Genomic DNA, 13,423 nt, shown 5'->3' with positions numbered 1-13,423 from the left:
CCTTCATTTGAAATGTGACTTGACTTCAAACCTTAAACCTACAAGAATTTTCAGCCACTGCCAAATCTGAGATGAACTGTGTGCTGTGGAGCATGTCATTTGTCATTCGACCTCTTTCAGCTTGCCTTGTGCAGTGAGAGCTTGGGAGTACCAAGGTGGTTCCTGGGTGCTTTGCTCCTTGTGGCTCTTTAGAGCTCTTGACCCCCATATGGAAAATGCCTGTATTCTATTTAACACCGACCTTGGCCAACACATACACCACGCTGACAGCAAATGCAGGCATGAATCCCTTCTTAACACGGAAGAGGTAGGAATGCTTCTCTGTTGTCTGATCACAAAATAATCGACACATTGAAAGACAAGAGAAAGAAAAATGACTAGTTGAGGTTTTTATATATGTTCATTGCTTCTAACATGTTTTTAAGAACAAGAAAAATGCAACATCAACTACTCTTAGAGCGAGTGGAGCCACCATACTGTACAGTTTTGGGGTCAGGCGGCCAGGCACATTTATCATTAAAACCAGGTAACAATACCCCACAGCAAAAGAAAACCAGCCGGAAGTTAGCCCCCATGACCTTTTTTTTTCTTTTTTATATATATACACATTTTTTAGAATACTCTGCCTTTGAACAATACAAACAATAACAACAACAACAACAACAAAAGACAAACAGGCTTTATATTAAAAATGTCTCTGTTCTTCATTGTTACTTCTAAAGCAGCTTGGAGGACTTTGCCACTTGGAGTGTACTGCAAATTGACTCCACTAAAATGATCTTGGTAGGGTAGCAGCACAGGATTTGATATTCTATATTCATCATTTTTGACAATGTAAACCTTTCATAAAATAGTATTTCGCTTAAAAATGAGAATCATTCAAAGGTCTGATCATTCTGTTCCCTGAGGCCTGCCAGGGAGGTCTGGCTTCATACCATGGGGTTCCTGCTTCTTGGGGTGGGGCACAGGTGCCCCCACATTTCAGGAAGAATATGAAGGAGAGCCAGGAAAGGGCCCCGTGGAAAGATGGCAGGAGTGCTCTAGATGGGTTTCTGTCAAAACAGACCACACAGAGCAACCCTCTGAAGGTCAAACCATCATGGCCAGAATTTAATCCCCTGGTCATTTCCCGTCTGGATTTTCAACGGAATGAATCTCATGGGTTTAACCAAACATGTATGTCAGCCTAAATAATGCGTTAGATTCTGATTTGCCCAGGGACTGGTAAACCTTCACGGAACAAGGTCAAAGGGACAACAGCTACATCCTTCACAATAAACAATTCTGTTGACGTGGAAATGCACATAACTCCACAGTGGCCAGTATGCTCCAGGGTTTTCAGGTAGCCAAGACCCGGGGCTTATCTCACCTTCTCAGAAATGCTTTTAAAGAATTGAGACAAAAATCCCAAATAGAAAAATGAAAATTTTTGCTAACGAATAGTGTAGAGGCCATTAACTAAATACAATTTTTAAAAAAAATGCTGAGATGCATGTATCTTTTCTTAAAGCAGCTTTCAAAATATCAACCACAGCATTAAACATTGAACATAGTACATTCCAAAGTTAATACAGATAAATGGTATATAATGCAATAATGCCACAGTTATTCCATGAATGTCTCAAAGCTGATTCTAAGCTTGAAAACAATATTTTCTAGTTTATTCGCTGGCGATTTCACTTCTTTACTACTTCTCTAGAGTTTCCACCACTGATTTTTTTTTGTGTGTGTTTTTTCTTTTTTTAATGCCCCAGGATGTACAGAGAATTCCCACATTCCACACCTGGAACTCCCCCCTACCCCCTGTCAGGTTTTCCAAAAAACAAAACAAAAAAAACCCCAACCTACAATGACAAAGTAATGTTTTGCATCGTTAATTCCGTAGACATAGGTCAGTTAATCCACGACACCTCATTTCAACGCTTCCTTTAGGATTTAGGACTTTCCCCAAAGTCATTTAGAGCCTCGCTTTCAGTTGCGCAGCCAGCGCGCACGCGCCGCGGCCACACCGTGCCCACAGGCCGCAGCGTTCCCTCCTGGTGGCCGCGGAGCCACCTCCCTCTGCAGGGAAGGGCGCACAGCCTCTGTTTCCTGCCCTCCACAGTGATAAACGTCTTAAGAGCCCTGGCTTCCAGGTTCTGCGCTCCACGAGGCAAGGGGCCCGGCCGGAGGGCCCAGGCCTACGACTGTTCTTTCTGGACAGTGGGGTTCTGAGCTCTGTCACCTTCCAGACATTCCAAGAGCACGCTGCTCTGTTGAAGACCCTGCGAGCAGGCCCGTGAGTGCCCAGGCTCAGTTCCAGGACGAGGCCTCCGAACGGGGCAAGACTGTGGCCTCTTCGGGAAACGCAGGCACTTGTGGCGGCCTGATGCTTCTGGATAAGTCACCAAGACGTTCGCCTCCTCGCATTCTGGAGGACTCTGCTTCATACACAGACAGAGCCAGTTCCGGGGGTGGGGGGGCGGGGGGAAGTGGATCCAAAATGTATGAATATACACATCAGGGCTTAAGGTACTGGATGCTATTGGATAAATTGCTAAAATGCTTCTCGGCACAATTGGTAGCTTAAAAAAATACTTTCCTATGGTTTCACGGCTTTTCCCCATCACTGTCCTTCGGTGTGGAAATCTTGGCGGAGGATACCAAGTCCATCTGAAGTTCCCCAGTTTTTTCTTCCAACCGGGTATGTACCATGTGAGCCATATGCTGTCTTTTCTTCAGGCCAGGGAAGGATGGACTTCCCACCGACCGCCTTCCCTCTCTTCGTATTGCAGCCCCCAGGGCGAATCAATGCAAGGAAAATGAACACCTTCTTCCTAAACTCCAGCAGCCAGACACCCGGCTTCTGGAACAGTCAAGTCCTTTGTCAGTTTGTTTGCTCTTCAGATGGTGAGTCAGTCCAGCCAACAACATGGAAAACAAATCCGTGTTTATAGGCACAGGAGATCCAGGTGGAGCTGCACAGGCTTGGCAATTCGTGGTAGGGTTTCCAAAGACAGGAGGTTCGATGGGACTGTCTTAAATAAATAAATCTTTTTTTTTTCTTGATAATGTAAAAAATAAATGGTATTTCCCTTTGGCAGTAAATAGCTGATTCGACGCTGAGCCTGAAAGCTGTTTTTGTTTTATGTTTCGTTTTTAAGAGACCACAGCTTCGTTTCATGGTACATCACTGGCAATGCATATATTTCTACTGCTTTAGTGAACCTTTTGCATATTTGTTTGTGGCAGGCCTACTGACTTCACTTGTGGCCCAGATAGGCACCCAGGGTGATGCAAGCTCCCACCAGGGCCAGACTGAGCAGCGCCTTCAGAGACAGCCAGGAGAAGTCAAACAGAGGCTGCATGGTGGGGCCGTACAGTTCCACAAAGGCATCCTGCAGGGGCAGAGACGGGGAGAAAAGAAAAAAAAAAAAGAGAATTAGAGAACACGGGATGCCAGCGTACGGAGAGAGCAGCATCTGGCCTGAGGACCAGACGTGGGGAAAAGTAAAACACCCTTTTGGGGCAGTGAATCAGACCCACTTTTTAAATTCTCATTCAAGAAGTATTCACGGGATCCTATTAACGGGCCAGGTACTGCAGAGACACAGCGGTGAGCAAAGGAGATTAAAAGTTCCTACTTCACCAAGCTTTTATCTACTTGTGGGCCATAGACGGTAAACAAAATAAGTGTATCAGATAGTGTGCTATCAGATAGCTAAGTGCCAAGGAGAAAAAGAAAACAACAAAGGCAGAAATATTGGAGGCTTCGCAATTTTAGCTAGCATAACCATTCCTAAAATAACAACCAAGTATGGAACGCTTATTATCTGCCAGGCGCTTGTAATAAATGCCCAGAACACATTATTTTATTTATTCTTCACACCAGTATCATGGAGTCATTTTATTTGCTTTTGTCCTGTAAAGGGGAGGGGGAAAAACTGGGGGGAAAAACGGAGGTGAAGGGATTTGTCTAACCAGTGGCCAGGTCAGGATTCGAACCCAGATCCAAACCGTGTTCTGTGGTCTGCCAATGCTCTCCCCCGGCTCACAGCAGCTCTGTGAGAGTGCTCCGTCTGTCCAGGGTGCTGGTGCGGTGGACACAGCAGGGTGGCCTCCCCTGGTGGCATGCCTAGCCTCTGAAGTCAACAACAGGGCTCTCTCCCCTCCAGGAGTGGGCCAGGCTGGATGACCACAACCCTGCATTTAACTCAAGTTGTGAACTTCGCAAAGCACGTGGTCACTTATGGTCAGTTACGTGTCACTGGACACACAGGTCCCTGGGGAAGGAAGACGGCTCCTCTCTTCCCTTCCTATTGCTGCATGGAAGTCAGGTCTGCAAGGGCTATGATTGGAGTCGTAGCAAAGTTCTTTGGATGGTTTCAGATTGGACTGAGTTGGGATTGGACTGTATGCTCGTTTCTTAGATTTGTTGGGAGACGTTTGTTGGGTCCAATGAGTAGTTGGACAACTCTCTAAATCTATCTGAATATATAAATCAGTAAATGAAATTTTTTTCACTTGGTATGAGTTATTCAGGCACGAGGAGAAAAAGACCTACTTCCACATTACTCCCAACAGTGTGGCATCAGAGCACATGATTTCATCAGGTGAGTCGGTAAGATACTACTATTTTGTTGCACTGCTGTGTGGAGGTGGTTCTGACAATGTTCAGCGTTTTTGTCTCCGGTGCTGTTCGTGGTTTTGGTACATGTAGGTTCAACTGGCACTTAAAGTTTTCTGAATTCACTCATTGGTTTGAATTCTTTGGCCTAATGCTTCACCTGATGCTTACTCTGTTGGAAATTATTCCTTCAATACGCAACACCCTCTGGGACTCTGAGGAGTGGTCTTGAAGGTGAGAGTTTAAGGCATCATTAGGGGAACGTCTCATGTCATTAAATATAGATTTACACAATTATTTTTCACAACTGTCTAGTATTCCATTTCATATATGCTGTCCCCGATTTAACTGAATCTTTATCTTCTTTAAATTTTTTTGTTTATGATAGTAGACAATATCACGATACGTTTTTGTATATGAATTCTTGTCTACTTGCTAAGTTGCTTTTGGGGGGCAAATTCCTAGAAATGAACCCCGTTGATCAGTCACCAAAATTGTCCCCCACGAAAAGTAGGCCATGAGGCATTCTCACTCTTACTGGTGGCCCTTGACTGGTGACACCTTCTATAAAAGTCAGACAAGACTTTAGGGCAGTTGGTTCTCACTGGGGGTAATCTTGACCCCAGGGTACACTTGGTAATGTCTGGAAACATTTTTGGTAGGGGTGCTGCTGGCATCTAATGGGTAGAGGCCAGCGAACCTGTTCAACATCCCACAGTGCATACGATAGTCCTCAGCCCAAAGTGCCAACAGAACTGAGGCTGAGAAACTGTGTGAAGAAAAGTTTGGGAGAAATTCTGATCTTGGGTCACGGAAAACCTAATGGCCGTCTCATGTGTCAATGGCTTTGGTCAGATGAACCCAACATTAGTTAGCCTTGCACAAGTAACTGCTCGCCAGCAAGTGGGTGCCCTGTACTTGCGGACGTACTAACATTAACTTTTACCAGGAGAGGGCGCAAGGGCTTACTTCTTTTTCTTTTTTTAATCTATTGTTGACATTTTCTAAATTTGAGCCTGAGAAAAGCAAGGCAATAGACATAAATGAAATACGTGTGTAGCGTTCTCAGTACAAAGCCAAGGTAACAATCATGACTGCTTGTCCAGGAACATACTTTCCCTATATATAATCAGGGATAAATGGGGCAGGAAGGGGTCAGGACAGATTTATGAGCAGGAGAAACTCTGCTTCTTGTAAAGTGCATCCCAGGATCCCAGAGACACAGCTGCGAACAGCTCCTAGCCCACCCTTCCATGCTGCTCAGTCCAAGGCCTGGGCAGGCCAGAGCCTCCCACCGCAGCCGATGCCCGGAATCCTTGAGGATCCCTGCGCTGGAGGCAACGCGCCTTGACATTGAGAGGGTCGATGGCCAGGCCCTGCCTTCCTTTAGTTATCAATGGGATTTCCCGTGGCAGGACGGGAAACCAACTAAGCCCCTTGTCATCTGACCTTCCTGGCCGTGGAGCCATCCTGAGAAAGTGGGCGAAGTGGAGACAAACTGGGGCCGGCCTTTCCTCCCTGTCTACCTGGTGCACGATTCTGATGCCAGGGGGGCAGAAGAAACGCCTCTCCAAATATCCCTGCCACTCTGGGGACGTACGGTTCCCTCTCCCAGCCACTATCCCCTCATGTAAATAACTGCACTTCTAATGGACCTAATGGGCTGTTTCTGATGTGCATTATAAAGAAAAAACATAATTTCTGGACTGAGATGAGCTAAAGTAGCATCTCTTGACCCAAAGAATGAGCACAGAGTTGCTGACGCAGCCCCAGGGGTCTGGGGATGTCTCTGGGCTTGGGGCAGGAGGTCTGGGTGAAATCCCAGTTTTGACATTTTATTGCTTCTGACTTTGAACAAATGATCCAATGCTGAGCCTCATTTATTTTGCCCATAAAACTGGTTGCTGTGAAGATTAACGTAGGCGACTCAAAGCCATTTGTAAATGTGGCCTCGAATGTGAACTAGGGGTTGTGTTCACTTTTGCGCCGGTCTGCTGTCTTGCAAACCTGCCACATGGCTCCTAAACCTGCCCTGCCCCCCAGGGGCTCTACTGAGTCTGCTCTTTCACGGGAGCAATTTGCCAGCCCCCCTCCCCCCAAGGAGTCCTCTTTTGGTTCTGAAGATGCCTAGTCATTTTTATAGCAGTTATGAGTTAAAATGTGCAAATATACACGTGATGTGTTCTGGGCAAAGATGGGAAGTGGTAACACACTGCCCAGCTACACTTCCTCAGAAATTACAAAGTCAGGTGGTAGGTCTGAGGGGTGTCATTTGAGACCCCCACCCCAAGACTGAACCGGGCCCCCAAGCGTTGCCCATCTACGACTGCAAAGTGCAAAGCAGACCCTGTGATTTCAGGACTGGAGGTCCTAAAATTACTTTTATAGAGAGTCTTCTTGCTTTTTCAAACATCCTGATTAGGGCGATTTCCGAAGTCTGTTTGAACAGTCTGTCATTATTTGTTTAAGTTTGAAAGCTGTTTTAAATAAACACATGCTCATTTTATGTATTAAAAGCAACAAAGAGGGAAAAAGAGAACCTGAGCCATCGTCATGTGATTCGGATAAAATCCCAGTCTGTACACTTAGGGGACACCGCAACCCTTGCTCACGTCTGGACCAGCAGGAGCGCTGCCCGGTTCCCATGACGTGTGCGGCAGGTTCTGAGATGGCAGCTTTCTCCCTTTGCTGACCCCCACCCCTCAGAGGGGCTTCTCCATGGACTTCAAATTCAGAGGCCACAGATGGTCTGAGTCCAAGTTCTACCCAGAGCTGGCCCACCAGGGCCGAAGGCCAGACTCCCCAATCCCAGGCCCTTGCTGCAGAGTAGAAACTAAGCCAGGGAGGTGTGAGACCAGACTCAAGACTCCCAAGCAGGGCGTACAGCCAAAGCGTCCTCTGCCTTCTTGGGGTTCGGTCGTGGGACCTCTCCCACCAGATATTCTCTCTCTCTCTCTCTCTCTCTCTCTCACACACACACACACACACACACACACACGCACGCATGCACCCCTCTCCCTTGAGGCAGCCTGCTCTCCAAAATTTTCCTTTTCCTTCCAGTACCCTTCAATAAGTTTCACTTAAACCTGATTCCAAATAAAATGAGATTAAGAAACGAAATGAATCAGATTGGCAAAAACTGAAAGGAATACTGAGTTCTGCTGAAAAGGATGGGGTGGGGGGTTGGGGAATCCCAGATATTTTTACACAACTGATGGACTCCCAGGTAAAGATAAATTGTATTTGCATTTGGCAATGCATAGCAGAAGCCTTAAAAATATACCCTTCTGCTATGAATTCCACGCCTAGTTATTTATCTTGAAAAAAATGGTAAAACACAGGTTGGTTCTGATAGCTAACACCTGAAAAGGATTGAAATGTCTGAAAATACGATTGGTTAGGTAAACTTATGGCACATCCATACAGTGGACACAGGCATTAAAAATTGTACCCTACAAGGACAGATATTCTTGACATAGTTCTGAGTGAAACAGGTAACAGCTAAACCAATGTCTATATGGTCAGGCCCCTGCCTCATGGTGGTTCGCAGATCTCCTTAAACACTGGGAAAATTTAACATGGCCTGGTTGGATATAAACAAATTAGAAATTCAGCTACATTCCACAATCTCTGAGCTGACTGTGGATCTGGACATGGATATGGCCATGGGAGATCCTAAGGGGGAAATCATCCTGCCCCCTCAACAAGCCTACGATCCGGTGAGAGATGATGGCTCTATGTACCCATTTGAACTAAATAAAACCAACGCATGCTGCCATTTTGTATCCTGCACCAAGCAGAAGATCCTGTCAGCAGTAAGAGGAAAGTAAAAAGAAAATCAGATAGTGCCAACAGGAAATCCAACACTGCTATGGCATGTTTTTGATATTTTTTATTTTTCATGGTTATAATGCTGTCTCCATGGGTTGCCTTCTTCTTGACAACCTGAAGGTTTAGGGAAGAAAAAGGAAAAAAAAAAGGTGAACCTTGAGCTCGAAGGAACCTCCAAGTAAGCTCAGACCCGCACTGGTAGAGCATTGCCCAGGAAAGCCATCAGCCCTTTTTGCAGTAGTTTGAGACAAATGAAACCTAGACAGGCATGGCGAATTACCAACTGTCCGCACTGATCAGCAGATATGGGACGGAGCAGGAGAGCAGGGGCTGGGGTTATGTCCTCCTGCACTTAATGGGTCAGAACATTGGCCAGCAGGTGGTTCTTCTCTCTGCCTCCCTCAACTTGTTTCCTCCCATCCCTGCCCTTCCTCTGCGTCCATCCTGACCCCATTCCACGGCAGCCTCATCTGGCCTTCCAGGAGTTGCTGAAGTAAATAGCCCAACCATGCGGACCAGTGCTGCTCTAAACTCGTGGTCCCCAGATTCAGTGAGTTCTGGAAGCTGGTCAGCACCCCTTTACTTGACCCTGGTTCAGATCTCTTCTCTGTTCCTTTCCATGACCATTCTGAATAGCTACCAATTTTCTCAAGTGTTTTCCCCTTTTGGCAACTGACGCTAGCCCCTCTTCTCTGAGAAAATCGGAGCCGTTGGGCGAGAATCACCACAGCTTCCTGTCCTGGCATACCCACTGATTACAGTCCTATCTGTCCTTCTCTGCTCCTTTCCACCCTCCATCCTTATTCCACATTGCTTCTAGAACCTTCTTCCATCTGAGAAACACCCTCCAGAGATCTCCAATACCATCCTTGTGGCTAAATTCACCGGATGATTCTCAGGTTGCATCTACTGAGTGCTTCGACATGCTGGACACAGAGAGGGTTGAAAAATCTTTGCATCCTGGCAAATGTCTTCTCTGCCTCCTTCATGGGCACCTCCTCCTCTGCCTGCCCTGCTAGGTACTCAGTGATCCCTGGGCTTCTGCCTTGACTTCTCCCTTTACCAAAGTCCTTCACTCTCATGGTCTTAAATCCCATCCCTCTGATGATGACTCTGAAATCTTTATATCCGGCCCCACCTGCTCCTCTGACTGCCAGATTCCCATTCCAGTTACTTCCCATGATGTCCCCCTTAGGCCCCCATTGCAGCCTAGTCTGTCCCCAGCTGGAATTATCACAGCCCCCTCAAGCAAGCCTGCCTCTGTTCCTGCCTTCCCCATGTCCATGCTGTCAAGGGAACCCATGCTCTCAGAGTCCCCTAGAGCTTTTCCTCTTCTTCACCCCCTCTTCTGTTCATTGGTAAAGCCCACAGTGTGAAGTTGGGTTCCTCCAGAGGCAGACCCCAAGACAAAGATTTGGTTGTAAGCAGTTTATTTGGGGGATGATCCCAGGAAACTACTAGGGGAGCAGGAAAGCAGCCACGAAGTTACCTTAACCAAGCAGGTAATTGCTGTTAGCCCCTGGGGCTTAATCCTGCTGGGATAACTGGGACCAGTGCAGAACATGAACCTTTTGTTATCTCACTAACGTGCTAGGGAGCTGGGGTATTTATACACCATCTCCCTCCATTCACTGGCTGAGGGTTGCTCCTATGGAGGCATCAATATTCCAGCATTTTAGGCCAGCTGTGTACAAAGACAAGTGGATCCTGGAGGCCAGAGGAAGCCCTTGGGGGAAGAGATGTGGATGCCAATGCTGGATCTCGTTGCTAGAGGCCAAGCTAGTGAGCACTGAAGTGGAGGTAAGGGCAAGGGGATCAGACAGGGCAGTATATGCACCACGGATTTGACCACCACCACATTTCTCTATCCCTATTACTGTCTGTCCCTGAGATTAGTGCTGTCATTTCCCCTCTGATCTCCTCTAGTCTTGTGCCCTGGCCTTCCGCCTCCTCTCCATTCTGCAGGCAGAGTCATCTGATCAGAACCAAATCTGTCACTTCCATGCTTAAGTCTAAATTCCTTAACGTGGCACCTAAGCTCTCAATATTCTGACCCCAGCCTAGTTCTCCTGGTCGGCTTCTGTCACTTGTAAATGAACTTGGGTTCATTCAAGGATTCAGTGCAATCATTTTCTCCAAGCCCCCTAGGTTGAGCTGAATAATCCTCAGCTATTCCTTGGCCCCTGTATAATCTGAAGACGATCTGTTTATATGCCTATTTTCTTCTGATCAACTATTGGCACCTGGGGGTACAGGGACCACATCTTATTTATCTTTGGATCCCTGGAGCCTGTGTCTGCCATACATTAGGCACTCAGCAAATGTTTCTGGGACTGAAATAATGGGTTTCCCAAACATATCTTAATAGATGATATTTTTTTAAAAGGAGGATGTTCAAAAGACAAGTAAATGACAAGCTAAAACAAAATTCAGTGGTTTTTTGTTTTGTTTGTTTTTGCATTGGTCTCTGGTGGCTTCCAGTGAGGGGCTAAGGTTCAACGTTGGCTCTGACTGGTTCAGTGTCTGCTCCATATTGGTTGTTAAATTTTTTTTTAATTTTTTTAATTTATTTATGATAGTTACACACACACACACAGAGAGAGAGAGAGAGAGAGAGAGGCAGAGACATAGGCAGAGGGAGAAGCAGGCTCCATGCACTGGGAGCCCGACGTGGGATTCGATCCTGGGTCTCCAGGATTGCGCCCTGGGCCAAAGGCAGGCGCCAAACTGCTGCGCCACCCAGGGATCCCTGGTTGTTAAATATTTTGATATCATCCCTATCTGCGTGCTTTGAGTCTCCAAGAGAGGGATAAGCTGGTATTTTCCAAAGTCATTTGACCATTTACCGCCTGCCCCCCACCAGGGAGATTCCTGGTGCCAAATGAAGACACACTTTGGAAATGCTGCCTGGAGGTAAAAAAGCAATAATCCCGGACATTGGCGAGAGAGGCAGCGTTGGTGCCTGTTGTACAGGATGGGGGTGACTCAGAGGTCCCAAGCTGTTGGTGTACATCTATGGGAACATAAAGACCTCCCCATAGTAACGAGCTGGCCTTCCACAAAGGAGTGTGAGCCTCATTCCCAATAGTCTCTAGGACTGTCCCAGAGCACAGAGCCTACTATCGTACCATTGCCAGGCAAGAGTGAAGATGCTGGGAGAAAGAGAAAGGAAGGGAAGGAGAGAGGGAAGGAGAGAGAGAGAGAGAGAGAAGGAGAGGGAGAGAGAGTAGAGCTGAGAGCTCTCCCTGAAGACAGGGAGGCAGTGATTCTCTGGACTCCAACTTTGGCTGAGATCAAAAGGGGAAGCTAGCTGCCTGGGGTTCTGTGAGTGGTGGCCAGCAAAGCACACGCAAGGAAGTGAGGACTTTTTCTACCTGAATAAAGCAGCTGGTGAGGAAGTGACTCCATTTCCCCCTTATCATGGGCTCAGCAGGATTTCCTCTGCAGCCACTTTGTGCTGAATGAGTCTTGAGGGTTCCGTGTACATATCAGAGCTGCTTTGGCAGTTGCCAGCTTCTGTCTCCTAGGGCTCTTCCTCCAGCGCCTCCCCCCTTTACTCCCAAAATATTGATTCCGGGTTTGGGGGAAGAGGAAAGGGAAAAAAACAACCGCCGTGGAGCACCTAACGGAAGGACACACAGCTGTCTGGCCTGCAGACTGTAAAGAGAAACCTAACGTGAGAGCCACGATGACTCCTTCTACCAGGCTTGCAGGGCTGCCCCCCAAAGCCATCTGCAGTGAGAGGGGCTTGATCCTGGAGAGACCGGGAGCTCCAGAGGAGGGGTATGAGCTAGCTGCACCTCAGGTCAAGGACATAAAATGAAACCTAAGCTAAGTGTCATCTGGATGTAACTAGAAACCTGCTAGAGAAATGGCAGGAGATGAAAAACCCAAACAAAACAAAAAACAAAACTTGCCCGCCTCCCCAAGTAGGTCTAGGGAAGTTTTGGTGTATTTTGTGATGCAAATTGAGTGCCGGATGCAAATCAGGCAAGGCCCTCAGGAGCTAGGGAGGGCAGAAAATGAGAAGCCCCAAAAGGTTCCTTCTTTCTTGAGGTGGGCACTGTAGGAAAATAATTTGCAAAGGAGTCTGACGTTCTGGGGGGTCCTTCAGCCACGGAGCCGGGTCCTAAGCCATGTGCCACGTCCACCTACTGGAGGAGACCAGAGCTGGCCATTCCTGGGATCTCCCAGGTTCTGTTAGTCTAACTGCCATGGGGGGGTTGGACCTGGGGTAGGAGCCCAGGCACACAGACAAATCCACCCCGCCCCAGCTATGCAAAAACTGCAGGGGGAGGGTACTCAGCCACCTGCCGGCTTAAAGTCCCTCCTGCCAGGAGGTGTGAACAGATCAGAGCCTCCAAAGACTGTAGGTGGAAAAGGGCAAAGCAATGCCTCCATAATGACGTGTGCTGAAAATATGTTAATAGTTGTGCCGTTTGGTTCATTGTGTTCATACAGTAAACCAAAACCACGGAGTGTTAAAGGTCACTGTCTACACTAGATTTTGAAATCTCATCTTCAGGTTGCGCATTCCTTTACAAAGCAGACATTTTTGTAAGAAATGAGGAGTCTTAAACCTAAGTAAGGAGTCTTAAAACTAAGCTGAGGGGTCTTAAACCTAAGTAAGACACGGGCCCTTTTCTGTAAGACTCACTTGGTCATATATGTGTGTGTGTGTGTGTATAATATATATGTGTGTATATATATGTTCTCTCTCTCTCTCTGTATATATATATATATATATATATATATTTTTTTTTTTTTTTCGTGCATTCACAGTAGCCTTAAAGGGCATGAGCACTTTCTCAATACACTCAAAGCACTTTGTGTGTGTAGGTACCTCTATCCTGCAGTGCAATGGGGAGAAGAGACACATGCTGTTGTCCTCGTAGCACAGCCATGCTTAAGCACACTTAGGTAATCTGCCTGGCAGTGTTTTGGCTTTAAAATAAAGTTCCTTCATTTTTCTCCCTTACCTTCCTC

At 46.9% G+C, this 13,423-nt stretch overlaps 1 protein-coding gene across 1 annotated transcript in view; it reads right to left on the bottom strand.

Moving 5' to 3' along the window:
• Positions 1-376: 376 nt before the first annotated feature.
• LOC129514527 (apoptosis regulator Bcl-2) overlaps positions 377-13,423 on the bottom strand; it is a 171,296-nt gene continuing 158,249 nt past the window's right edge. The window contains exon 3 of the mRNA XM_055333154.1: positions 377-3,377. Coding sequence (XP_055189129.1) covers positions 3,243-3,377 — 135 coding nt within the window. The 3' untranslated portion in view covers positions 377-3,242. The remainder of the gene's footprint in view (positions 3,378-13,423) is intronic.

Source organism: Nyctereutes procyonoides, unplaced genomic scaffold, assembly GCF_905146905.1.
Source record: "Nyctereutes procyonoides isolate TBG_1078 unplaced genomic scaffold, NYPRO_anot_genome, whole genome shotgun sequence".
NCBI lineage: Eukaryota > Metazoa > Chordata > Mammalia > Carnivora > Canidae > Nyctereutes > Nyctereutes procyonoides.
The sequence above is the reverse complement of the archived record's forward strand: the minus strand, read 5'-3'. Positions and strand labels throughout refer to the sequence as shown.